Source organism: Columba livia, chromosome 24 (genome assembly GCF_036013475.1).
Source record: "Columba livia isolate bColLiv1 breed racing homer chromosome 24, bColLiv1.pat.W.v2, whole genome shotgun sequence".
Taxonomy (NCBI): Eukaryota; Metazoa; Chordata; class Aves; order Columbiformes; family Columbidae; genus Columba; species Columba livia.
The window spans coordinates 2,207,722-2,233,806 of record NC_088625.1 but is presented as its reverse complement, the minus strand read 5'-3'; the positions used below and the strand labels follow the sequence as shown (position 1 = coordinate 2,233,806).

The following is a 26,085-nucleotide window of genomic DNA, read 5'->3' as shown; positions in this document are numbered from 1 at the left end:
AGGAGTATAAAGGAAAGTCTCTGTTACTGGAATTGAATTTCTAAAGTTCATCTCCAAAAAGGACAGAATGCCACAGACCTGTCGCACTGATCATCAGGGTCAGTTGTGACCTGACCTGTTTTCTGTGTTCCTTGTACCTGCTAAGACAGAGGTTATATTAGAAGGGATCAGTTTAAATTTAAAATGAACAGAGAGGGCATCCTGCTTCCTTGGCTTTAAGAGGGAAAAATGAGCACTCAGTGATGTGGGGTCATTTATGAATACCCAAATCCCACCTAATTGCCAGGGTCTAGTGTTTCCTATTAGCTGGTTCTAATAAGCTCTTCCAGTTAAAGTGTTAGTTGGGCTTGACTGACAAGGCACAGGGTGACTGGTGACTTGCAGTCATCTCTACACACAGAGCAAATGACAGATACACACCCAGGTTACAAACAATACAGCATACAAAACAGGAAGAAAGTTTTTCACATGACACTACGTTTGGCTTTAATATGTGACAGATCTTTTTGCTTGAAGAACATCCTCGTAGCTCTGCTAGCAGACAGGCCTCCTGTTTTTCTGAAGGCATGGTCTGCAGATTCTTTCCATCCCTGTTGCTTTTCCTGTATCCTTCTCGTTCCCCTCTGAGTGTTGGACACAAGCAAATGCTGCCATAGGGAGGCCTGTAGTCTATTGTGTAGCTGGGCTGAGCAGGTTGAACAAAGGAGGGTGCAGCTCAGCGTGGTGGCCTGGAAACCAATGAGGTTCTTGGTCAAATCCTAAAAGAATAAACACACACAAAAAACCTGGAGGAAGTGCAAAATAGTAAGAATATATCCAGAAAGTGCAACTGAGGGAAATCTTTTCTATAGAGTAATGTTTTGTTAGGCTCAAACTCAGGAGCAAGAAATGGGAATTTTGAGTGAAAGCTCCTTGGGGACAAACATGGTGAGGTTAGCTAGACAAGAATACTTGAAATGCAAATACCATTGCCTGAATGACTCGAAATACCTGTTCTGTGGTGGCGCAGGAGCACAACTCAACAGTGAGGAAATGACAGAAAACAATTCTGTTGTGTCTAAGCACAAATGTCGTTCAGAAGCCGTTTTCATTGGCGGTGCACCTCCAGCCATACCGGGAGAACTTCGAAGTGCTGTCCCAGTCCATCCATGGTTCCCCACAGCCAGCAGCATGCATTAGGAGCCATGGCGCGAGTTGTACAAACACATCTTGGATGTGATCTGGCAATAGAAATCAACAACTCCCTAGGATCAGCTTGGATCTCAACAGTGGGTGACATGACATGGAATGTTGTCCCTTCCACCCCCCTGGTGACTTGAGAGGGAACTCCTATACTCCTTGTGACAGAGGGCATCAGAGAAGAACTGTGTTCCTTGTTGATGCCAAAAAGCTTCTTTTGGAGGGGTTTGGGGAGGAGGAGGAGGAAGGGGTAGGACGGGTTGAGGCTCAGGGGGTGGTAGGTATCTGTCTTTCTGAACCATTATACTGCATTTCTCAGCTTCAAATACTGAATACCTGAGAGTACTCTGAATACCAGAGTAACTTACCCACCCATTGAAAGAGATGAAGTAATTTACTTAAGTTCACAGGGACTTAATGCATGAACCAGGACCAGCCCACATAAACTGCGGGTCTCTGTTGGAGCTTGCCTTTGCCAATTTTAAGCATTTCGCTGTCGTTACCCATGTGACTCCCGAAACACTCTCCTTGCCCCGTGCAGCAGCTGAGGGCACACAAACAGAACCGCCAGCATCTCTAAAGCCGTAACTTGAAATTACAGCTCCCGGCCTCGCCAGGGGCGCCGGCGGCTCCTTGGGCCCTGGGCAGAAGCTGCGTGAGGGGCAGCGGCTGCCGACAAAGCCCTGGGGAGGCCCGCAGGGGAACGGGGAGAAGCGGTTCCCACTGGGGGGGACGCGTCTCGACGCCACCAAGAGGCGATGAACGAAGCGGCGGCCCCGCTGGCCGGCAGGGACGTCATGAGGCAGCGCCGGCTCCGGGCTGGCTGGCGACATGGAGCCGCCGCGCCGCGTCCTGCTGCTCGGGGAGGGCAACTTCTCCTTCGCGGCCGCCCTGTGCGAAGCCGGGGGGACACACGTCGTGGCTACTTGCTACGAGAGCGAAGAGGAGGTGTCGCGGCGGGGCCGAGCCGCGCAGAGCATCCGGCGGCTGCGGGAGAGAGGTGCGGCGGCGCGGCGGGGCTCGGCCGGCGGGGAGGGAGGGTGGTAGTGGGGACCCCCGGGCAAAACCACGTAGGAGGCCGGGACGGAGGGGAAAACGGCGTCGCTAACGCTCGGCCATTCGCTGTGGCGGTCCGAGCGACGCTCTGGAGCCGCATGCCTGCCTTAAATCGGGGACGCGGTGCTGCGGGTCCTCCGGGGGAGCTGTCCAGTCGCTTTCGCTGCTCCAGGCGTATCAGAAGGAATTAGAAGCGTCCAGGAAGATAAATCAAATACCTAAAGTCTAACCAGATTGAAATAGAACTGAAACAAGTAGCCGGTTAGCAGAAGTCTCCGCAAGAGAGCAAAGGGAGTCTGGGTTTTCAGGTTTTCCTGATGCATGTGAGTGGGAAGATGCTGGGCAGCTGCTGGTCTGATATGCTTAAAGTGGACTAAAGGACTTGAATTGCTACCTTTCTTTAAAATGTTCTGTAATGGTGAGCATCAGAGTCTTGCTTTGCATTTACTTTTGAAGGAGCTGAAGTTGTGTTTTCTGTGGACTGCACCAAGATGACAGACTACTTTTCACCAGAGAAAAGAGGATTTGATCGTATCTATTTCAACTTCCCTCACTGTGGGAGGAAGTCTGGAGTCGTGAAGAACAGAGACCTTCTTGCCCATTTTTTCCATAGGTGAGTGAACCAGAAGCAGTTCTGTGCCAGTTGGCTGCTGTGATACCGGTTTTCAGCCATACCACGGCGGCTTTTCTGGCACTATAACATTTCTGTGTGTGCTAGCGGGTTTTCTCTTGTTGCCTGGCTTTCCTTTCAGCTCCGCAGAGATGCTGACAGAGGAGGGAGAGATCCACGTGGCCCTTTGCAATGGACAGGGGGGGACACCTGCTGATCAACCAAGGAGGGAATGGCACAACAGCTGGCAAATAGTGGCTGTGGCAGCAGGAGCTGGGTTTATCCTGAGTAACATTCATCCTTTTAAAGCAGAGACTATCCCAGGATATAAATGTACAGGCTACAGGTAACCATCATGTGGCAAAACCGAAAAGTTGATATTTGTGCTCTTATAATGCTTAGCACGAGTATGTTTGTTTAGTTGTTTGTTGGAGAGAGGAACTCCCTTTAACTTACCTTAAAATACCTGTGGTCCTTTTAATCTTAGCCAAGATTAAAATGTGGGCATCTTGCCAAAGTAAAAATACGGTAGTGTTGCATTTTTGTCTCCTTGTAACGAAACCTGGGACTCAACAAGAGGTGTGTCAGTGTTGCAGAGTTGTCTGTGTAATGCTTACTCATGACACATTAAATATAGGAAACAACCAATGACTTTGCTCTGCCTTTCTGTACTGTCAGGAGCCAAGATAAGTCTTTCCGTGTGGAGGGTGCTCTAAACCACATTTTCACACGGAGCACGCCGCTTCTGCCTCCCAAACCCGTGACCTGCGAGACACAACTGGAGAGCCGGAAAGTTTATTTCCAAGTACCGCAAGTACTCGTGGATAAAATTGATAGGTAAGTTTTATAATTAGTTTCTGTTTGGCAGTAACACACGCTCCTGCTCGCAGTGGGAATGACCAGCATATGTATCAAACAGAAAGGAATTGTTTCACTTTCCCTCCTTTCCCCTTTATAGAATGTCTTGTTCCGTTTCTGCTTCACGTTGGCTTGTGGTTATGCCCTACTTAAAACCAGAACAAAATGAATCCTTATGGTTGAGACCAAGCTGCTGTTTACTTAAATGCACAAATAAAGATGAAAACTTCAATCTGTTTTATGATACCGTGGAAGAAATTTGGGAGCCAACATGTTTGCTAATACCACAATACTAAGGCTAGCTGGGCTAAAAAACGTTAACCTCTTAGGTGAACTGCTGCATACTTTGGAGACAACCCATAGCCAGCACAATTTGGTTCATTTCTTTAGTCTGGTGATGCCTGTGCTGAGTGGAAATGGTGATGCTGACTGTTAAGTCCCATTCCTTTTTTACCAGCGAATGTGCAGTTAATTCTTGATTGCAATAAACACCACTGAAAATGTTATAGCCATTGGAACACCCTTGATGAAAGACTTGCCTTGTTCAGATAGTTACTAGAAACTGGCTTAATATCTGAGATAGTTTTAGGTAAATTGCTGCACTCACGTTATGATCACAGGAAGGCGTTTCAAGGAAGCCTGTTTAGTAGTGTCTGTAATTTGTACTTTTATTTTTCACAGGGGTTTCCTAGAACTAAACTCGTGTCATCCAGTGCGGACAGTAAAGGAGAGGCTCACTGCGGAGCTCAGCCAAGCCTTTCCATTACGAAACACTGACCACTGCCTTCCTCTGCTCCACCAGGGTCACCTCGATGGGGTTTGTCACTCAAATATCTTTTGGGTCACTCTGAGCCCAGAGAAGACTCCAAGGACTGAAGAAATGTCTAATGAACTGGCAAATGCGGTTTTATTTTCCCATGTTGATTTTTGCGGGGGTACAGATAAGAATGGCTGGGTGAGCGTACGAGAGGGCTGCCACAGTTCACAACAGTATTATCTTAGACCTTCCCTTCTACCTTATGCTCAGGCAGTAATACATACAAGAGCTTTTCTTCCAGGAACACTTCATGTTCTTTGTGGTCCAGTTTTCAGGAAGTGTCTCATCACTCCTCACTCCATGCCTGTTTTTCACGAGATGGTTTTTGTATGTGCAGTTAACAGGGGTACAGAGAACAGCTGTATCCAGATGTTGGTGAATAACATTGAAACCAGCATACATTCTCTTCACAAGACTGTTTCCAGCTTTAAACCGAACATCAATCTGCAGGAAGCAATGAGTTTTGAGACAACTGAGCTGGATGACTTTGCTGCTTTTGAATCGCAGCTTAGTAAAATTCAATGCTTCATCTGTATGGAGAGGGGTATCCCAGGCTCCTGTGAGAAGGGTTCCTGGGTGGGAACTATAAGGACAGCTCCTTATGAACTAGTGAGTGGTGAGCTGGTTGTTGTCTTCGCTTCACTGAATCTTGACCTCCTCGCCATGTTGATCTGTGCAATACCTGACTGGCGAATGCTCTGGACATCAGACACACGGTTCCTCCGTCAATTTCCTAGAGGAGAGTTAAGACTTTTCAAGAATTTTTCTCTCTATCCACCTTCCTATGTGCATGATGTCAGCTTTTGGGTTCCTGATGGGGAGCAATTTGATGAAATCGCTTTTCACACCATTGCTAGGCAGGTGTCAGGTGAAACGGTCATATCCATCCAGTTAATTGACAGTTTCCAGCACGCAGAGACTGGACGGAAGAGCCTCTGCTACAGGCTGACCTTTCAGTCCTGTGACAAGGCGCTGAGCCATCAGGAGGCGGCAGAGATGCAGCTGCTTTTTCGGAAGGAAATAGAGCAACGCTTGCGTGTGACTCTTCGGTAGAGCATCGTGTGTTGGTTTCAGGTGCTTGAGCAGCATTTGCCCTTGTTGCCAATCTAGAAAACGTTGCCTACATCTTGTTGGGCCTCACACTGTGTGTTAGTGCAGTGCCTCTTACAAAGGTGGTGTGGACTTCAAGTACCTGCGCACATTCCAAATGTGGAAATTCCTGTTAATGAAGACCAAGTGTGTGTGTAATGAAACCTCACTTTAAGAAGTGGAGCCTTTCTTTGTTAGGGCCCCATGAGACTGGACTTGGGTCTCCTTACTGATGCCAATTCACTCTTCCTACTCTTGCTTGTGTTTGCCCAGGGCCTTGTACTGGTAGTGACTACAATGAATATGCTGAAAGAGGGAGGACCTTGCTGTTTCCAGGGGGTTGTGTGCAGTTTAAGCACTGAAAACTCCCTGTGCAGGTGCTCAGGCCCTACGGTAGGATAGTGTGCGCTGGGCTGCTGGTGCCGGGGGCAGCTGGTGGCGTCCCAGCTGCATGCACCAGCAGACTATTTTGGAAATGAAATCAAAACCTCCTAGTAGTAAGTGCAAGAGTCTGGTGGAGCCGAAGAAGGGTCGGTCAGAAACTGACCCATCTGGTCAGTTGCAAACAGGCTCTATGCCATGTGCTGTCGGAGCCGTGGGAACCCAGCAGAGCCGTGGGAACCCCCTGCAGCCGTGGGAACCCCCTGCAGCCGTGCCCTTGCCGAAGTCACCATCCACCGCGGCCGATTCACCTGCCTCCAGGGCAGAAAGTGCCCCGAGCTCTTGACAGTGCTTAAGCTGCCAGCTTGTGTGGGGTAAGCGCCCCAGAAGTGGGGTGCAGCTCAGGGTGCCGCAGGAACTCCGCAGAGGCACCCGGGAGCACCGATTCGGTGAGAAAAGCCGATTGGCGAGGTTTTTCCGGGGGGGGCGGAGGGCGGCCGGGGCGATGCTGACGGGAGCTCCCTCCAGGGGCCGTCCCGGTGCCTTCTCGGTCCTGACCGCATCCTCCTGCGTTCGCAGCAGCTGCTGGTGGAGGAGAAAAGCATCATCCATGGTGTGCGGAAGGAACCGCGAGGCAAGAGCGAGGGAGAGGAGGAGCGGCGGCCGCTGGACCTCAGCCTCCGGATGACCATGTTCCTCCTCTCTGTCCCAAAGAGCTCCTCTCGCTGCCCTTTTCCCAGCGGTTCAGGAAATGACTTAACAACCCTTGAGACTGTAAAGAAGGTATGTATTTACAACGCCGGACACACAGGGGGTAGCTCCGCCCAAGATGTGTGTGTTTTTACAGCAGTTGTGAGCTTGATTAAATACAGTAAAGTGTTACATGTTCATGAAAGTTTTAGGAACGCCTATACATATTCATAACCCGTCCCCGAGAAGGCGGTTCTTATTACAATGAGTTCCGGGAGAGCATTTCCACAGTCTCCACCTCCTGCTCCTCCTGGTTGCAGCTGCGCAGTGACCGTGATCCCGGGTCCTCTTCTCTGTACACGGTCACCTTTGGTCCAGCGTGATGAGTCGGTTAAACTGGCGTATCTCCTGTCCTGTGCCCAAGTTTCTGTTATATAGTTCACCCAAGGATCCACCCAGGATGCACCCAAGGATTATTATATTTGCAAGGCGTCAGCGAAGTCCTGTTTCTCATACAATAAGTTACACAAAACTAAGCAAGCCTAGGCAATAGTGATGTAGGTTAAAGGCTTAGCTCTCTAAGTGTCTTTAAGTATTAATTATTTAAGTGTTAATTAGTTAATTGTCCGTTCCCTGTATCAGTATCAAATAAAACGTTTTGGGGTTGGTTTGGTTTCTTTTTCCCGGCTGTGTGCTCGCTGTTTGGCTGCTTTCCCGCGCACGGGAGGAGGCGCGGCCGTGGGCGGTGCGGGACGCGCGCTGCCCGCTATAAGAGCGCGGGTAGCGCCGCCCGCGCACCCGGTGTGGAGGCGCGCTCCCGTGCCCGCACCCGGCATGGCGGCCGGCGGCTTCGGCACTGCTCTCGTTTCGTCCGTCGGCGGCAGGGAGCGGGCGCTCGCTTTCCCGTACTCGGCATGGCCGCCAAGGGGGCCCGGCAGCGGCCGCGGGCTGGAGGCGGCGGGGAGTCGGCCCGGCCTCGCTCGGAAGCTGCGGGCGCGGAGGAGGCCCGGCCGGAGTAGGTGTCGGAGCGGGCGGCGGGGCCGGGAAGCCGGGGCCGGGTTCTGCAGCCGTCGCTCGGGCGGGACCGCAGCGGTCCTTCGGGGTTCGGAAGCCCCGAGGCTGGCGGGGAGGTGTTAGTTCCTAGCAGCCGCCCAGGTGTTTCCTCGTACCCGCAGCCCCAAGCGAGCCCCCGCAACGGGTGGGCTTGTGTTGTGGAAATGGGTCTCCCCGGTCTCCCTTCGGTGCCGTCTGTTGTTGGGGAGATGAAGGGGAGTTGCGGTGCGGCGGTGGGTGAAGCCCTCGGGGCCATTGCTCCGGTGTGGTGAGGAGGATGATGGTGCTTCCTTGTGAGAATAGCATCCCCCAAAGAAAGCTGTGAATGAAAGCCTACACAGTACTGAAACAACAGGGATGTATATACGCTTGTCAGTTCTTTGCCTAGTGTCACATTGTGAGTCTTGATCTTGTTACTGAGCCTGCTTGGTGTGTATTTGTATTTTTCCTAGATCATCTGGGAGCAAAACAGGGCAAGTTTGGGCCCCTGAAGGATCCACAGCTTTCAAGTGTCTCATCTCAGCCAGGTTCTGTGCAGCTCTCTTAAGCAACATCTCTGATTGTGATGAGACCTTTAACTATTGGGAACCAGTAAGTGGCCTCCTCTTCTTGGAGATACTTGGGAATTTGTAGTTCACATGTGCAAATGCAGGTTTATCTAGAATTTTGTGCTAATCTCTGTGCTGCAAAGTGAAATTTTCTTACTCAAGGCTTCAGAGATGGGAAATGCAAGACTGTCTACTCTGTATCATGCACGTGTATTTATTTATTTAATCTCCATTGTAGACACATTATCTCGTTTATGGAGACGGGTTTCAGACATGGGAATACTCTCCAGCCTATGCCATCCGCTCCTATGCTTACCTGTGGCTTCATGCCTTACCAGCCTTGTTCCACGCTAGAGTTCTACAAACTAACAAGGTAAATCAGAAGCGTGAAAGCTGCTTTTGTGATGACTAAACATGCCTTTAGTTTGTGTTAAACAGCTGCTTTGTTTGTCAGAGGTAAGAGAGTGTTCCCAAAGCGCTGCTTTGTTTACCAACACTAACCTCCTGCAAGGATTTGGTGAGCTGACTCAATGGGATGCAAGGAAAAGTGGTTGGGAAGTTGCAGGGAAATGCCGTCTGGCTCTGATTTGATTAAGAAGTTGTCCCAGAGGGGCTGGTGACTCCTGGGGACAGTGACCTGGCAGCCATGGGCTCTCGCTCAGAGTTTCACCCTGATGCTTTAGAAGCCTGTCTTGTTTTCTGTGCCGGCTATTTTTGATTTATTTCAATAAACTATACAAAATAAATTAATATTTTTGCAAGGGATATTGCAACTGAACCCACAGAAATGTAAAAAACCACTAAATGTGCATCCTGCTTGGGTACCCATTTCCATACTTTGCATAACAGCAAACAAAAAGGGATGGTTCTGGAAAGTTCAGTGGGCTGTGTTCACTGTGTTGGAGGGCCAGGCCTTGAGCTGCCAGCATCTTCAGCATCTCTTGGTGTGGGATTTGGGCTTACAAGAGCAGGCTCATTCACCACTGCCAAACTTGCTCCATCCTGTTCAGAACTTCTGTTCTTGGGACCAGCTTGTTAGTAATAGGTACATAAACCATGTAACTATGTCTCCTAGGTTCTTATCTTCTATTTCCTCCGGTGCTTCCTGGCCTTCCTGAGCTGCGTTTGTGAGCTCTACTTCTACAAGTGAGTATTACAAGCTGTCTACAGTGAATTTTTTTGAGCAAAAAGAGTGACATATTCAGTTATTGCCCCAGGAAATACATTCTGAAGCTCATGGGGTGGCACATCAAGCAGATGTGCCAGGTAAATTTGGTTGCTTTACGGTGAGCCTTGAAATTGTGCATTCCCGTGATAACTTAATGAAATGTTGGTCAGAATTCCACTGTTAGGACAAAATTGTGTCCCCAGATCTGCCACCTGCTTCTCTGCTTCAGCATTTTGTTGGCTACACTCAGTGAAACCAGCCAGCAGGGTGGGAGCATTGTACACTGAGCTCTTCTGGAGGGGAGACTGGTGCTGCGTTTGCTTATCATAGTGAATTTTAGTGGAATACATTGCTGCTGTCTGTAATGTATCTGCCAATAGTATTTGCATCCACTAAAAGCAGCAGCCTGAACACACAATTATCTTGCCTAAGCTGGATTTTTACTCTTACCTGCTGCTTCATTTGTGGCTTTCAAACTATTAACTTGCATGACTGTCCTGTTGCCAGCAGTCTGGTTTTTAAGAATGTGATCTGTGGCTTTTTACATTATGGGGTTTTGTAAGGAGTAAAAACCTTATGTAGAATGATATTGCTGCAGCAGTGCAGACTCCCTGCAGTCCTGATATTTGCAGGAGCACAACTGACACTTGTGGAAGCCAAGTCTCGTCTAGAGTTTGGCACTAGTGTAACTTAGGAGATCTGAAATCCCAGGTTGGAGGCAGTTGTACTGCTCCTCAGGTTGCTTTCAGTCATGAAAAACACCCACCTTAAAGTTCTCGAGGTGCTCTGTGGATTGTTTGTGGTTCTGCATGCACTGGGTACTGTTGTTCTTTTATGTAGTGAGAATGTTTTTGTGGTCTCTAATTCCCTCTTGCTTCCTTAGGGCTGTGTGCAAGAAGTTTGGGCTACACGTGAGCCGGCTGATGTTGGCCTTCCTAGTGCTCAGCACTGGCATGTTTTGCTCATCTGCAGGTAAGTTTGCTTAACAATGGCACTAACATTCACTTTGTCCATAGAAACCAAGGACAGGTCCAGAGAGAAGAAAGTCCACAGCACTATAATATCCCTCTAGCAATTGTTTGTTGTATTCTGTTGCAGGTATTTCTCATGGCAGGTGTGATGGCAGAATAAAGTGGCAACTGAAATGATGTTCCCCACATCACTGTCTTGTATCTTTCCATTTCCAGGGCATGGTTGTTTCTATTGCTGTCTCGGGTCTCTCTGTGGTGGGTCATGCCTTTTAAACAGGGTCTTGGCCTACCTTCCTTGAGCATACCTTAATCCAAGGAAGGATGTATAGCAGAATATAGCAGGTGCAGCAAGTGGTGACCTGCGATGCTATAGTCTGGTTACCACTGCTGAATGCCACTGGGGAAAGAGGCCTTTGTACTTAAAGGAAGTATTGGAAGTATTTCTGGTCTTGGCAGAAAAAGAATCCTTATTTTTTTTGCTTTCACTGAAATAAGTGTCCAGTGTAGTAGCATCCCAGCTCCTGTGGCATAAAGGAGAAATGATTAGCCTTATGCAGTTCTGCAGTGGGAAAGCTGTGCTAACCCCTTTCTTTCCTTGTGTTGCAGCTTTCCTCCCAAGCAGTTTCTGCATGTACACCACAGTGATTGCCATGACTGGCTGGTATATGGACAAGACCTCGGTAGCAGTGCTGGGGGTGGCTGCTGGAGCTCTTCTGGGCTGGCCCTTCAGTGCAGCCCTTGGGTAAGGAGAGGAGGGCTCGGCAGTTGTGCACTTTGGCAAAGGTTTCTTGCCAGGTTGGGGAGAACATAGGGGCTGGAGAGCTGGGGGAAGAAGCTGACAGGGACTGAGTTGCTACAGGCTTTCATAGCCTGGTTTATTTGCTTTTGAACAACTTAGATTGGGAAGATTTCCTGATCCTAATATACTGAGAGTAAGACCTGGGTTGGATGACTGGAATATGGAGTAGAAGCAGAGCCCAGTGATGTGATAATTATCTTCCAGCTACTGTCCTGCGTGCTTTGAAGAGACAGAAAAACCCGCAGTGGAGAAATACAAAGTCTCTGGTTGATACCTGGTTTCTCTTTCAGGCTTCCTATTGCATTTGACCTGTTGATACTAAAGCGGAGGTGGAAAAGTTTCCTAAACTGGTGTATGGTGTCATTGATCCTGTTTTTGGTAAGTGCCTGTAACAAGGCAAAGAGGGAATGGATTTGGCTTGCAGTAAAACCGGGTGGGTTCCTTTAACAAAATCACTTGGAGCTTTTGGGCAGCCGAAAATTTCTGCCACTTTAAATAACAGCGACTTTCTTCCAGGTGCCCTTGGTAGTTGTGGACAGCTATTACTATGGGAAGCTGGTAGTTGCACCACTCAACATTGTTTTATACAATGTCTTCACCTCTCATGGACCTGATCTCTATGGTGAGTTTAAGATAAGACAAAGAGTGAGTCGAGGGTTTTCTTGCTACTATTGTGCAGCTGTGACCCATCAAGTCTTGATTGCCAATTATCTTTCTGATGTGCTCAAAAGCAGAAGTAGCCTGCAAGCTCCAAAGGGCTGCAGTTCCAACTTTTTGCCGCAGAATGTCTCTATCGAGCTGGAAATCGGCAGGTCGCTGTGGGATTTCTCCATGTTGTGAGTTGAGCAGCTTTTGTTCACTTTCACATTCTGTAAACTGTTGGGGGATGTCTCAGTGTCACTGTGGAGATCTGTTAGTGGTGGATGTGTTTGGCTGCTACACGAGTGCAGTGGGCACAGGTGATAGGTGTGTTGCCAGCCTCAGGTGAGTTCCTGGTGGTTGTTCCTCACAGGGTGCACAACTTTGGGAAGGTGGGTAACAGTGCAGAATCCGTAGTTCTTTAAGTTCACATTGGGTCTGCAGACTTCCCAAGTCCATGCTGTGCCTTGGGAATCTCCTTATTGGCAGCGTATGGCCTGGGCTTTGCTGGCAAGCAGAGTCTGAGGTGACCATAAGGCATCTAATCTGCAGGCAAATCATCTACCTATGAGGGGTTCTCTGGTCCTGGCCATTTAGGATACTCTGTGACCCACATCTCATGTCCAAACCTTGATGGCAATGCTGTGTTGTTTCTTTGGGAGCTGCTGCTGCACTGAGTTGTTCATATCATGTACTTCTAGAGCTGAAGAGTAGAAAAGCAGTATATTTCTAGCAGGGTTTCAGAGGGGCTAGCAGACCCTTCAGGGAGCTTAGGGTGCAGGTTCCCTACATCACCTCTGTCATCTGTTTAAGCCCGATTGTGATATTCTAGGAGGCATTCAGCGGTGGTTAGCAGGGCTTTCCCTGGCAGTGCGCTGTAGGCCATATTCATTGGTTCATTTGGAGGGCTATTTCGGTTGGTGCTGAGCGGTGATATGTTACTTGTGCTGTGACACAGCAGGGCAAGAGCTGCTTTGCCATGGTTCTCCATCTCTGCAGGAAGGCTCTGAAGTCAGTTCTGTATTTTTTTGTAAGCAAGCTCCAGGCTCTGTCTCCGATAGATTTTTGGCATGGGCTTTTTGCCTGACCTTTTCCACACTGGTGTGGCAGTTATTTCCAGAAGCCTCCAGGGACCAGGCTATTCTGAAGTGTTTTATTCATAGTGACATTCGTAGAACATCCCCAGGCTAGTAGAAGAGCCTGCTTGAAATTGCTCTTTAATGCAATGTTGCTAGAACAACACTGTGTGTTTAGAGAGCTTCAAAACACTTGGGAAAAACAACACTACCAGGGGAGATGAAAGGCCGGCCGATCCCTTTTGGCTTCAGAGCTGGGATTTCCCAACTTTCACATGATGGGAGCAGGAACTGCTGGGGGTTGCAGCCGTCAACCCGTATTATCTTCAGTGTAAGCGCCACTGTATTTTTCCTTCTGCCTGCAAACTAGAGTTCTGGAGACAAGGCTTGATATTTATTGTGTGTGTGTGTTTAGCAATATGTTCTTTCTGGATAAATACAGTCTGTGCAGTGAATATTTTCCTGGGGTGATGAGGTTTCTACAGTCAAGGGAAAGTAACTTGTGTATCCATAAGCCTGATTCTGAGCCTTTGGGGTGGTTTTGTGTACATATGTTCTAAGAATGCACAATTGGTGACAGAGCTTTGTCCCACTTGCTGTGATCAGAGCTTTGGCTGTGACTTGAGGTGCGATGGCACTTTGGGAAGCTTCGCTCAGCTTGGGCATGATGTGCCAGAGGTGTTTTGACACCTTGCTCTATTGATTCCTGGTCTTAACTACAGTGGAAATAAATGCAGAAAACAGACTGTTTGTTATACTAGCACTGAATCAAGCTTGCTTAGAATGAGGGCTGTGACTCATGATCGAATTATTGCGGTTTAGTTACTGCTAAACAGCCGAGCTGCAGTTCCTGTCTGTGTACAGGCTTTTAGCCTGTGATAAACATCGGGTGGAGCACTTAAGCCTAGTTTATAACTCCTCTTTGTCCTGAGCCGCCTTCACTATTGCTGTGGCCAAGCTGTAGCGTGATAGCTTGTTAAGTTCTATAAACTTATGTGTGAGTTTGATTTCTAGAGTTACTCCTGGAGCTTGTCACAGAGCACAGAGTTCAAACCAGCTTCTGGCTCAGTGTCCTACAGCTGGTTGTCCCCATAGTGCCATGAGCTGACTCGGCCACAGTGTTCTTCCTACTGCTTTCATCAGTCTCTCTCCTACAGCCTACATTTTGCTCAGCTTTAGCATGTGGGATGCTTGCAGCAAGCTAGATTTTCTGTCGTGGTCTGAAGGCAATGCTGTGGAAGCATGTTCCCATCAGTGTTGTGCATGGGAAGTCCTTTAGCATCCCTGCCTGCTTGGAAGAGGTTTTTCTGAGCCAGGACTACTTGCATGCAAAGGGATTCTTCTTGTTTTATATTGCAGTTCTTTCTCAGATCACCTTGAGTCGTTGTGGATAACAAGAATAAAAGCATTTTGCCACGGGAGGCATTGGGACTGAATGCTTCTGAATGGACGAGGCATCACAGTGACCCAGCCTATTGCTTTTTACCTGGTGTCTGAATTATTTGACTTGCCTGTGTAACACTGCAAAAAAATAATCTGTGAAAGTAGCTTTTTTGTTAAAGCTTCAGAGCAACTGAGAGTCCCTCAGGAGGCCTCGGGGCCTGTGAGGCTGTGTCTGGGTTGTGGAGAGGCGTGCTTCATGGAGGGTCCTTCATTCCACAGTCCCACGCTACCAAATCGGAGACCACATTAGTGAGGACCATAGTTAACTTTCTTTCTATAGCAGGCAGGGCAGGTAGAAGGTGACAGTACGGTCCCTGGTAGTATCCTTTAAAGATTTGGGACTTGGCTGTGCGGTGCAGCTGAATTCTAGCCGGAAAACAATGGAGGGTAGCAGTATATTTTGGTGTAAGAAGCTTCCCATCTCATCCTGGCATCTTCTGTGATAAAGTGGCTGTTTACAGCAGTGAGAGTGGGGAAGCAGGGTACAGAACCCAGTTCCAGCCCTTTTTTTGAATAAGGAGAGGACTTGGTGTTCCACAGGAATAGTTACTAGAGTGGCCTCGGCAGTGGTAGCACTGCTGTAAGTCTTTAGAAAGCTGTACCATTGCCTTGGGAGAGCATCTGGAGGCAGCAGCGCTGGGAAGAGAGCAAAGCCCCCTTTACACATGTTTTTTTCCTAGATGTCCACTAGAAGACTCAGTGTGGCACTCCAGTCTGCCTCAGGCTTTCCATCGCAGACATATCCCAGCCAACAGCCCTGATTTCTAGGGAGGGTCATACATGTGGGTTCTAAAATGATCTCCATGCCGCATGTGCTCAAGATCTGTCACAGTGAGTATTTAGAACTGCAGTCCTTAAATATGGAGAGTCACCAGCAGAATCTAGAGGAGGAGGAAGGCACTATTGCAGTGTTGCCATGCAGATAAAACTCCATCATGTCCATCACTGGATGTTCTTTCGATCTATCATATCCCATATTCAGCCTTTCACAGCCTGAGGATTGTGCTCATGTGAGGCTTACAAGAATTATGAGGCAGGTGGAGGGAGAGAAAGGTGAATTTCACTCCCTGAAAGGCTCCCTGCTCCCCAAAATCTGTAATTGCTATGTACTTTCAGTGCTAATAGCTAAAGGTTTCCTAAATGAACATCAGTTGCTTGGACTCGGCCTTAGTAACTCCAGCGACGTGTTTCTGACATGACTAGTGCGGCTTCTAATCATATTTAGCTGTAGGAGCTGCAGAGGTTTTGGGTTTTCCTTGCTGCTTTTCAGTTGTCTGATTAATTTCAGCATGGACCTTATTTAAGTGGCTCTGATTGCGGGAAATTGCTGTGGCATGTGACACATGTCACAACAGTGCAGTGATTAAAGCCCCTGTGTGTCATTTACTGACTGATTGAGCTAATCACACTGAGAGAGTAGCAAATACATGGAGAGAAGCTGGCATTCCTTATTGTTCTGGATTTAAGCATCCTGAATTAAGAGTCCGAATAATGACAGCTGGACTGGTATTTCTTTCAATTTACGTCCTTTGAAGCTTGCAACCAATACCCAACTATGTCACATTAGGAAGCAGAGCTGGCTTGCCCCTGTTTTCAGCTACACAATAAGAACAAATTGAAGCAGGGACATTCCCAATACTGTTGACTCTTAGGGGGTACCAAAACTAGCATCTGGATGCATTTTATTAGGAGAATCATTGGTGCGAAGTGTGAATGTGAGCTCTTTTTTTTCTTGTTCTGTTTTAGTACACTTTCTGCCAACATGGAGTGTGCATCGTCCCTCCATAACTATAATAAGCTCTTATTAACATTGTGGTTTGTGTTATTCCTCTGTTACTTATCTGCAATTAGAAAGAATGAATTTGGAGTCACCTTTCTTAGTTGTACAGGTTTCCACTCTCCTTTCTTGCTGTGTAGGCTTTGTTAATGCAGGGGTGAGCTGTGTGTGACAGAGCTCTGCTGGGCAAGGCTGTTAGAGCGGCGTGTGATTCACAAGCAGCAGATACGATATTGACTATGACCCAGTGAAAAAGGAAGGAGAAAAGTTATTTCTGAAAGGGAAGACAATGAAGTTTCATGCGCAGACACGATTGTGAGATGCTCTGGTACCTTTGTATGGCTATTGAGTAACTCGTGCCACTGTTATGGTGGTTTTATGGGTAGGAGGTATGGGTTTTATGGGTATGAGGCTACTTTGAGTTGGCTCAGGCTCATTCCACAGGGCTGCATCTTCTGCAATATCTTCTGTCCACACCCTTTCCATTCTTTAGTTCCAATATGCTTGTAATGGGGAGAATTAATGTCTGCTCTGGTTATATCAGTCAGGCAGAGAAGGAGCGACGCTGCTCTTACATCTAGATCTCATACATTCCTGCACTTAAAAACTTGTCTCCTTTTCTCATCCTTTAGGTACGGAACCCTGGTCCTTCTATTTCATCAATGGCTTTCTGAATTTCAATGTGGCGTTTATCTTGGCGTTGCTTGTGCTGCCCCTGACTTGTCTCATGGAGTGTCTGCTCCAGAAATTTCATGGTAAGTGCAAGACAGCCGTGGGAGCCAAGCACGGGCAGCCTGGAGCTCTGACTTGTTACCACAGGGAGAACTTGCCTGCCAAAGGGCAGCTTTCCTTCACTGGAAGTGAAACGAGGTTCAGGGGAAGTCTTTGGGAGTAATAAGGGAGTTCCTAGAAATCATTAGTCAATTCAGTATTGACCCAACAGTGGAGTTGCTGTGTAGACAAAAAGGCAGTGAGATGCATCTGCTCACATCCTGTCTGCAAAAGGGCAGAAACATGTTTTTAAGGACGATTCCTGTGTGTTCTGCCTGAAGAAGAACAGTGTGTTATCTAGGCTGAGCTATCCATATCCAGAGTAAGCTTAACAAGTTGGATGGCACGTAGCCTTCAGCCAGACGTGCAGATACATTAGAAACAGCCCTGTGAGAAATCCTAAGGGGGAAGGAAGCTATGTACTTGTTTCCATCTTATCTGCGGCTGGAAGTGATAGCCTTTAGAGTTACTTGGAGAACCATTTGCTGGCTCTTCTGTTGTTGCTTTTTATTATACCACTGCCAGAGTGTTTTCTGCAGCAGCTTGGGAGAACAGGACTGAGCCCTGGCAGGACACTCTTGCTGCCCCATGCTTTGGGAAGGGTCCCCATAGGTGTGTGTGCACTGAGAGCGGAGAAAGAAGCAACCAGAATATTCCCTACCTCACACTGGGCTTCCTCTTAAATGACATCAGTGTAAGCGCATGACATTTGGGAAGTGACTCTAGGGAGGAAAAAGGTATTAAGTGTGAATTCTTCTCTGCCGTATTCCTAAGGAAGATTGATTGAACATCAGCAGCCTCCAGATTGATCAGTCCGGTTAGTGCTTGGCTCTCTGATTTTTACTGAATACAAGAAGCAATAACATCATAATCCTTGCTGAAAATGGGTGTTAATGGATATTTGCTTGTATCTGTTCTGTGGATATGACTGACATCCTGTCACAAACCAGTGAAAGCTCGGTAGGAGATCCCATAAATGTGGGATTTCCTGCTGTTCACTTGGTGTTCTTGTACTTAACAGCAGGAGCAGTTCTGCCAAGTGCTTTGTTCTTGTTGTCTGGGAAATGCAGTTAGCTTAATTGCTTAGCTCTGCTCTTGGGGGTAGCAAGGGGGCAGAAGGGGACTGAAAATTGTCAGATGCTGTAGAACCCTCCTCAGTGTGACTGAAATTCAGGGTAATTGTTGTTATTTTTGAATCGGTTATTTCCTCTGTTAAGCAGAAGGTGCCTGAGAGACCTCTCATGCTGTTTTATTGTAATGAAGCAACGAAGGTTGTGGAAACTTTAGTTGCTAAACCACCATTTGTAAGGGGGTGGGTTGAGAGGAGATCCTTTCTGGTCTTTGTATGAACAGCATCATACACAGCAGGAAATCCAGTACTTCTGACCACCTGTTTAGACGTGTCAGTTCTTGATGGGGTTTGTCTCTTGCTTGGCTTCAGTAATGCAGTCCCTTTTCTGCTTTTGATCTCCTAACATCTGTTGAAATTCTCAGTATTGCAGCAATCCCCAAGAATTCTCTGATCAAAATTCTATTTGGATGTGTTACCTGGATTTTAACAACACGCCTGTTCAGAACTTGGTGTGTTTGTGCTGAAGGCAGTGGGCTCAACCTGAAGAATGGGGTTTTTGAATGTGATAAGTGATTGAGCAAGAGGGAGAATAGCATAAATCTCTATTTCTGACGTTACTACTTTGTTTGTTTCTTTCAGTTCAGAACCTGGGCCGTCCCTACTGGCTGACACTAGCTCCTATGTACATTTGGATCATGATTTTCTTCACTCAGCCTCACAAAGAAGAGCGGTTTCTCTTTCCCATCTATCCCCTCATCTGTCTCTGCGGAGCTGTGGCTCTGTCTGCTCTTCAGGTCAGTTTTAGTTGTATGTGTTCTCTTCAATGAAGTTGTATCTTTAGGAAACGTAATGGCTAGCTTACTAGTTTAACATTGCTTCCCTAAATTTGGGAACATTTGTAAGATATCTGCATCTGTGACACAGTTTACAGCAATCACACCATTCAGGACTATACTGTGCATAACTCTTGATCGTAATCTTTAATCTGTTAGCTGGCACCGCTGTTGTTTTTGACCAGTGTTTCATGGATAGGTGTTGAGACTCTGGAAGCAAAACGCACGGCTGTCGAGTAGCTGCTGGTTAAATGTGCGTGCAGAATGTGCTGCGTGTTCTTTTATCAGCTTTAAAGCTGCGGTTTGTGCAGACAGGGCGGACAACCATAGGTCATGCAGTAAATCTGGGGGATGGAAGTTGTGTTAGGGAGGAAGCCAGTCCAGCTTTGAAAATGGGGAACACTTGCTTCTGGTTCACCTGGAAGCAACCAAGCTGGAGCCCTGGTAGAGAACACTTTGCAGCTTGACCAGAGGCCTTCCTGGGGAAAAGAGCTGAAAATGTCTCTAAATACCCTAGATGATCAATTAAGAAATGTGACTAAACCGTGTGAGTTTCTGTGCATTTTTAATGGGTCCGAATGAAGAAATGAAGAGCGAAGAGCTGGTGGGAGATACAGGCGCTGCTGTAAGGTCCTTTAGGAAAGTAGAATTTTGCTAAACATATTACAGTTTGAGTCATTTTGTATTGTCTTCTTTTAATCTTTCCTCAGAAATGTTACCACTTCATATTCCAGCGCTACCGCCTGGAACACTACACGGTCTCCTCCAACTGGCTGGCTCTGGGGACCGTCTTTCTCTTTGGCCTGTTGTCACTGTCCCGTTCTGTTGCCTTATTCAGAGGTTGGTGGTTTAGACGTGTTCTGTGCTTTCGTGGGTATCGCTCTTTGAGTCTGAAGTTGTGCTGCTTTGACTACAGCAGCACAGTAGGAATAGGGAACCTTCAAAGTGTGTTGCAGATAAAGGAATGATTTCTGATGGTCACCATGGTGTGTACGCACATTGGTACATGTATGCACGTATCGCTAGAATTATATCAGTTAAAGATCTGCCTTCAGCCAGTACAACTGTACTGATGTGTCGCGGTTGAGATGGACAAACGACATGGACCAAGTTCTTTCAAGATGAAAGTAATGGATGCCATTTATTGCTACAAGTGCATTTTTATACAATTCTACCAGTTCATGTGTCTTTTCACTATTGATTACAAGTTACAGCGCTAACATCTCATTGGTTAATTTTTCTATCATCCATGTTATTCTTCTATCCCCTTCTTTCTCACGGGTACATCTCTCCTCTCTCCAGATACTCCTTTACTCCCATCCTTCTCAAGGGTAAATCTTAATATCTCAAGGCTGATCTCTAGTCTCATATTTTCTGTCAAGGATTCCACAGACCCACTGCAGTTTCCCACACTGATGTAAAACCTGTACCCAGACTGGTTTTAAAGCAGATACTTTAAAACATATGATCCGACTTGAAAAAGCATTTTCCCATGTAAAATTTGTAATTAGATGCATATGTCCTTAAGGACAATATCTAATCCATCTCCATTAGGTACTTTGTTGAATCAGAGCCATGCAGTGAACCTTTCTGCCTCATCAATATTTTTTGCTTGATGGTGGCCATTGGCAGTCAGGACAGGAGGATGTGAATACAGACGGTAGGGTACGAGCCCTTCTAAAAGAAGGGGGAGCTTTGGGATCCAGCCACTTTTTAGCATAGACCAAATAATTTATTCAAGAAGTTATCAGTTAAAAGTTATGTCTGAACAATTTTTATACTCTTTCAAAAGCACTCATGTGAATATCACCTATTTCTTCTGTCTTACAACTTTCTGCCTTTCACAGGCTACCATGGGCCCCTGGACCTGTACCCAGAATTTCACAGGATCGCCACTGACCCAAGTATTCACACTGTGCCGGAGGGGAGGCCGGTCAACGTCTGCGTGGGGAAGGAGTGGCACAGGTTTCCAAGCAGCTTTCTCCTGCCGGAGAAGTAAGTTTTCTAATGTAAAAGGTACAATTTGGTGAGATTCATAAGAAGTATTTCAAGACCTTGTATCCCTGACACCAGCATATCCAACACAAAAGGATTCCACAGTTTGTTGTCAGCAGATTGTTGCCTGCAAGCTACAGAACATATGTAGTGTGACTGTGCTCAGGCATGAATTGTCCTTGGTTATACTTTTGATTTTGTCCATATAAAATGTTTACTAGCTCCTGCATGTTCCCGCTGGGCTTTCTGACCCTGTTCTCTGCAGTTGGCAGCTCCAGTTCATCATGTCAGAATTCAGGGGCCAGTTACCAAAACCATTTGCCAAGGGACCAATGGCCACACGGATCATTCCCACGGACATGAATGACCAAAACAAGGAAGAGCCATCTCGATACGTAAGGGTTATATTCCTCTTTTCTTTTCCTTACCTTACTGTATAATTTGTATTGATATAGTGCCTAGGATTACATCTCTCCATTTTCTTTCCTGGGTACCATACAAGTTACAGAATAAAAATGGGCTTTATGCAGCACTTGGAAATTTCCCCATGTATGTGAGTGGTTTCTGTTTGCAAGGCATCTGCCTATTTGTCATTTGAAGACATAATACAAAAAAAAGGGCAGCAGAAGTAATAATTCCTAGTTATTGCAATTTGGGATTTAGTACAATGTGTTAGTGTGATCACAGGGAAGCGAACTGAATGAGTAGCTTGAAATCCCACAGAAAACGTTTGTCACTGAGCAGGGATTGGAATTTTCCTTTGCACTTGCATTTCTTTTAAAATATAAATGTATTTATCATATTTGCAACTGAGGAAGAGGAACTTAATGTGGAACTTGACTGAAACAATTGCCTCAGTGATTTCAATGGGAATCATGTATACTGCTATTATTTATTTGTGACTGTTCCTGGTTGTAGTGTGTTAACTAAACAAACAGTGCACACATATGAATAATTTAAAATTGTCAACGAGCTTCTTTAAAATTATTTAACAGGTTAAATGTTAGCAGCGTGCTAAATATTCTTTGCGGTGCACTAGATATTTAGTCATCGTTTTTTGTCCTAAGGGTTGAATGAGAGGGGCTGCCAAGAAATGCATAGTGCTTGCTTCAGTTCTCTTAGCGCCTTGGAGGACAGCTTTGGCATGTGTGTCATAGGAAACATTGACATGTAACGGACCAGGCTGTTGATTTACAGGGGTGGGTCTGTCCTGGCTGAGGACAGTAGGTACATGCTTATGTGGCTCGTGCCTTTGCCCTGTTAGACATTGTACAAGCGGTTGTGACCGCTCACAGCAGCGGGTGGAAGGTGGTTCTGTAACAGAGGTAAAAACAGGGATCAATCTTCTGGCTTCAAGCTCTCTTATTTGGAGTCTTGTTATGTAGTTACTGGAAATGAGAAGCAGTGTGTGTCCCCCCCACCTCAACCTGGGGGAGGCGGGGGGTGTCTGTCTGTCCCCCCCCAACCTGGGGGAGGCGGGGGGGTGTCTGTCCCTCCCCAACCTGGGGGAGGTGGGGGGGGTGTCCATCCCCTCTCCCCAACCTGGGGGAGGTGGGGGGGGTGTCCCTCCCCTCTCCCCAACCTGGGGGAGGCGGGGGGGGTGTCCGTCCCCCCTCCCCCACCTGGGGGAAGTGGGGGGGTGTCCATTCCCCTCCCCCACCTGGGGGAGGCGGGGGGGTGTCCATCCCCCCTCCCCAACCTGGGGGAGGTGGGGAGTGTCCGTCTGTCCCCCCCCCAACCTGGGGAAGGCGGGGAGTGTCTGTCTGTCCCCCCCTCCACCTGGGGGAGGCAGGGGGGTGTCTGTCTGTCCCCCCCCCCAACCTGGGGGAGGCGGGGGGTGTCTGTCTGTCCCCCCCCCAACCTGGGGGAGGCGGGGGGGGTGTCCATCCCCCCTCCCCAACCTGGGGGAGGCGGGGGGGTGTCCATCCCCCCTCCCCAACCTGGGGGAGGCGGGGGGGTGTCCATCCCCCCCAACCTGGGGGAGGCTGTCTGCTGCAATGCGTTTAATTTATGAGATCTTCAAGAGTCGCATATTTTTAGCACAGACAGCTGGCTGGTGCGCAGCCCGTGACTAATGGAGCAGAACACACTTCTGTTTCAGGGGCTTTTTCGTAATGTCACAGTGCAATTTTGTTATTTCTTATGCAGGCAAAAGGACGCAGGGCATTAGAAATTAGCTACTAAATGTGATTTTTAGGTGGAGTTTTAAAACTTCTGACATAAGAACACCGAGAGAACAAGATCTTTTTGAATAAGTTCTGTATGCCACCGGAGTCTTGAGTAAATCACCAAATAAATGCATAGGTGCTAACAAAACCTAGTACCAGCAAAATACCCGAGTACAGAGGGAACAACTGGTAGAACTTGCTCTGTTCTGGTGGCTGAAAATCATTATGCCAAAGGCTCAGCCTTGCTGCTGTACATTGCATCCATGAGGGGCTCATTTCTCTGGTGTATTTTAATGGTATAGCTACCCTAGTACAATTTAAATATGGCCACAGCTTAGGGTTATTTCACTTCTGAAAATGTGACTTAAGTCACTTAAACACAATTAGATCTTCAACAGCAGGGTTGTCAAGCATTGCAACAGGCGGCCAAGGGAAGTGGTGGAGTCACTGGAAGTATTTAACAGATGTGTAGATTAAGTTCTTCGGGTTGTGGCTTAGTGCCAGCATTAAGCTATCTGTTGCACTCAATGATCTTGAGTGTCTCTTCCACCCAAAGTGATCCTGTGATTCTATGAAATTTAACCCCTTTCTCCTTGTTAAGTAACAGCCTGTACAAATGAACATACATGCCCAGAAGCCTACAGGAAATAAACCACAAGATTATCTGGTTTTCTGCAGATTGACATTTCCAAATGCCACTATCTGGTGGACTTGGATACAGCAGCTGAAACCCCGAGGGAGCCGCGGTATTCCTCCAACAAAGAAGAGTGGGTAACCATTGCCTACAAGCCATTTCTAGATGCTTCCAGGTATGTTTTACACATTTGAGAGGGAGGGAGAAAGGCTGTCAGGTCTGTGGACTAATTCTGTTTAGTTATTATATAAACATTATATTTTATATAAACATCGGCAAATGCCAGCTTGAAATCCAGTTTTCAGCCAAGGCAGCTTGCTGGCTACAGCGGAATCTTTGTCAGACTTGTACTTGCAATATTGATGACCTGGGTTGCTTATTTTTCTTGTACTCAGCTGATATTTGGTAGAGAAGGAGTTGGCCTGTCTCATGGGGCTTTTTGGATTATTGCACTTTTAATTCCTCGCCCATAGCCTCTTGCTTTTGATTAGAGCTCATGAGAGGCACGCCACCACTCTTCTTGTAAACCCATGTCCCATCACCTTGATGTGTGTGATCTGGCTTGTGAAGGGAGAGCGCATGTGGCTTTTGCCACTGGAATTAATGGCTTGGCTTGTTGTAGCAAAGGTGACATCTCACCATGGGGCAGCAGCTTGTGAGAAGCTGGGAGTCAAAGAGAGAGCCTGAGACTTCATACTGACCCTGGTAATGAGATATAAGGGCAGAATACTGGGGGTGGGGAAAAGCGGGGAGCGTACTCCCTGGCTAAATAATCACCAAGACCTTAGAACCTATCATCTAAAGGTGGTGGGGAGGGCAAGGGATCTTTCTGCTTGCTGTTTCCTCCTTAACAAAAGATGCTGTTGCATTAGTGGGAGACGAGAACAGAGGAGGGTTTGTGGAGCGTGTCCCAGGAGGAGATCAGGCGGTCAGATCCTCAGCCCTGCTGGTGCTGCCTGTTTGCTGCTTCTGTTCTTGTGCTGCATGGCAGTTCTCCGTGCTGTTCTTTGTCAACGCCGCACAGCTGGCGCGGAGGGGAGGTGCGGCGCCTCTGCCAGCGGAGAAGGACAGGTTGCCATAGCAGCAGGTCTGATTTCCATCCCTGCCGTTAGTACCTCCAGAGCTCCCCCAGTCTGGGGCGCTGGGCTCTGTCCTTTCCGCAGCCGGCAGCTGGAGTGCACAGTGCTGCTGAAGGCCTGGAAGGCGTGTCCTTACCTGGGGGTGTCAGTGATGCTGAGGGATGAGTGAACTAGCGGTGTCTCCTTATCTTGTCACCCTGCTTGTCTGACAGATGCTCTGTTCCCCCTGAAGAGCAACAGCAAGCCAGGAACCATGGCCTGGCAGGGCAAATGCACAGCAGTGGGCACGAGACAACTCATGGTACAGTGATGAGCAGAAAGAACAAACCACGTGAGGTTTGATCTGCCCTGTTTTTAGCCAGCGTGTCACTTGAAAGGTATCACATTTAAAATTGGATGCTACAGGCATGGTAAAGGCAACTTTTGCCAGCCCATCCACAACAGCATGAGTAAGAGAAATTTAAGAAAGGCTCTTTCTGGATTGCCTGCTTCATAGTTTATCATACATTTTAAATCTCATTCTGTATTGTGGCCCTTGGAGAAGAGGCAGGGTGGATGAGTGCAAAGGGGCTCAGCTGGAACTTGGTGCCCCCAGAACTCCATCCAGGTCTTTTAAACTGTCCACGTGTTGCAGTTTTCCATTTGCACCAAAAGTTTGTTAGCTCCCCACTTATCTCCAGGAGTTTGGCCATGTTTGAAAGCATGAGGAGCTTCAACTTCATAATAGCGGTGGCAGGTAAATACCTTTGCATTGTTTTGTTTCCCAGTATTGGAATTTTGCTGTAACATCCATATAAAGCTTTCCCATGGTAAATGTTCATAATCAGTCTGAGCTATTTTCTCAGAATGCGTCATAGTATTTCTAAAATCAGACAGTGTTGTTTGCTTTGTGTTTTGAGTGTGATTGAGTTGTAACTTGCATGAGATAACAGGGCTCAAGCAATTCTCAAAAGGGGACATGACACAAGTTCTGCAGTAGATTGGCAGCTGACATGAGCTAGCTAGTGGCGATTGCAGATCTGCCTGGAGGTGAATGAGATGTGGAGATGTCTCGCCCTGCAGATCCAGGGCTATCGCCCTTGTGCTGAGATTGGGAAACCTCATTTGCAAAGCAAGTGCTAGGGGCGCATCTTTCTGCGGCTGCAGCGGTCCCCATTGCTGCTGGTCAGCCCTCTGCTGTCCCTATCCCAGTCTGTGGAGTGCAAGCCTGCTGGAGTGGGTCCTGCAGAGCCTCGGGGGGACGACACTGAGATTTGCTGCTCTATCCGGCTGGAAGGTTCTCTGAGGGCATCAGTGGTGCCCTGAGGCTTTTTCAGTGACGCAACAACTACTTCTCTAGTCCAGAAACTTGTTAGCAGACCTCATAGTGGAAAAGGTGT

General features: G+C 47.5%; 2 protein-coding genes and 1 long non-coding RNA gene across 11 annotated transcripts in view; 2 read left to right on the top strand and 1 right to left on the bottom strand.

Moving 5' to 3' along the window:
- Positions 1-460: 460 nt before the first annotated feature.
- Positions 461-2,467, bottom strand: LOC135576289 (uncharacterized). Its single transcript, XR_010467894.1, has 3 exons — positions 2,342-2,467; positions 991-1,220; positions 461-758 (listed from the first exon to the last, which is right to left on the bottom strand). It is a non-coding gene; the product is annotated as an uncharacterized LOC135576289 (long non-coding RNA).
- Positions 1,885-5,778, top strand: FDXACB1 (ferredoxin-fold anticodon binding domain containing 1). Its single transcript, XM_021285182.2, has 5 exons — positions 1,885-2,179; positions 2,692-2,848; positions 2,988-3,191; positions 3,524-3,682; positions 4,385-5,778. The coding sequence occupies exons 1-5, from the start codon at positions 2,011-2,013 to the stop codon at positions 5,571-5,573; spliced, it is 1,878 nt and encodes a 625-aa protein (XP_021140857.2). The 5' UTR covers positions 1,885-2,010; the 3' UTR covers positions 5,574-5,778.
- A 553-nt stretch (positions 5,779-6,331) lies between these two features.
- ALG9 (ALG9 alpha-1,2-mannosyltransferase) overlaps positions 6,332-26,085 on the top strand; it is a 58,083-nt gene continuing 38,329 nt past the window's right edge. For 3 of the 9 annotated variants that reach the window (XM_065040311.1, XM_065040312.1, XM_065040314.1), the window contains exons 1-14: positions 7,452-7,695; positions 8,186-8,324; positions 8,520-8,654; positions 9,357-9,427; positions 10,333-10,421; positions 11,027-11,162; positions 11,510-11,597; positions 11,736-11,841; positions 16,787-16,909; positions 18,637-18,791; positions 19,541-19,670; positions 20,678-20,825; positions 21,091-21,220; positions 23,672-23,802. In XM_065040311.1, the coding sequence (XP_064896383.1) occupies positions 7,595-7,695; positions 8,186-8,324; positions 8,520-8,654; positions 9,357-9,427; positions 10,333-10,421; positions 11,027-11,162; positions 11,510-11,597; positions 11,736-11,841; positions 16,787-16,909; positions 18,637-18,791; positions 19,541-19,670; positions 20,678-20,825; positions 21,091-21,220; positions 23,672-23,802 (1,682 nt within the window). In that variant the 5' untranslated portion in view covers positions 7,452-7,594. Of the gene's footprint in view, positions 6,440-6,571; positions 6,774-7,451; positions 7,696-8,185; positions 8,325-8,519; positions 8,655-9,356; positions 9,428-10,332; positions 10,422-11,026; positions 11,163-11,509; positions 11,598-11,735; positions 11,842-16,786; positions 16,910-18,636; positions 18,792-19,540; positions 19,671-20,677; positions 20,826-21,090; positions 21,221-23,671; positions 23,803-26,085 lie in introns of those variants that run through there. The other 6 variants (XM_065040313.1, XM_065040316.1, XM_065040318.1 and 3 more) reach the window with 5 other exon arrangements.

What these genes read in the sequence shown, in the direction of transcription:
- FDXACB1 (XM_021285182.2), top strand. Translation starts at nt 2,011, where the DNA reads ATGGAGCCGCCGCGCCGCGTCCTGCTGCTCGGGGAGGGCAACTTCTCC. An exon ending in CTTGCCCATTTTTTCCATAG is followed by an intron (nt 2,849 to 2,987) that starts GTGAGTGAACCA and finishes CTTTCCTTTCAG; the next exon opens with CTCCGCAGAGATGCTGACAG. An exon ending in TATAAATGTACAGGCTACAG is followed by an intron (nt 3,192 to 3,523) that starts GTAACCATCATG and finishes CTGTACTGTCAG; the next exon opens with GAGCCAAGATAAGTCTTTCC.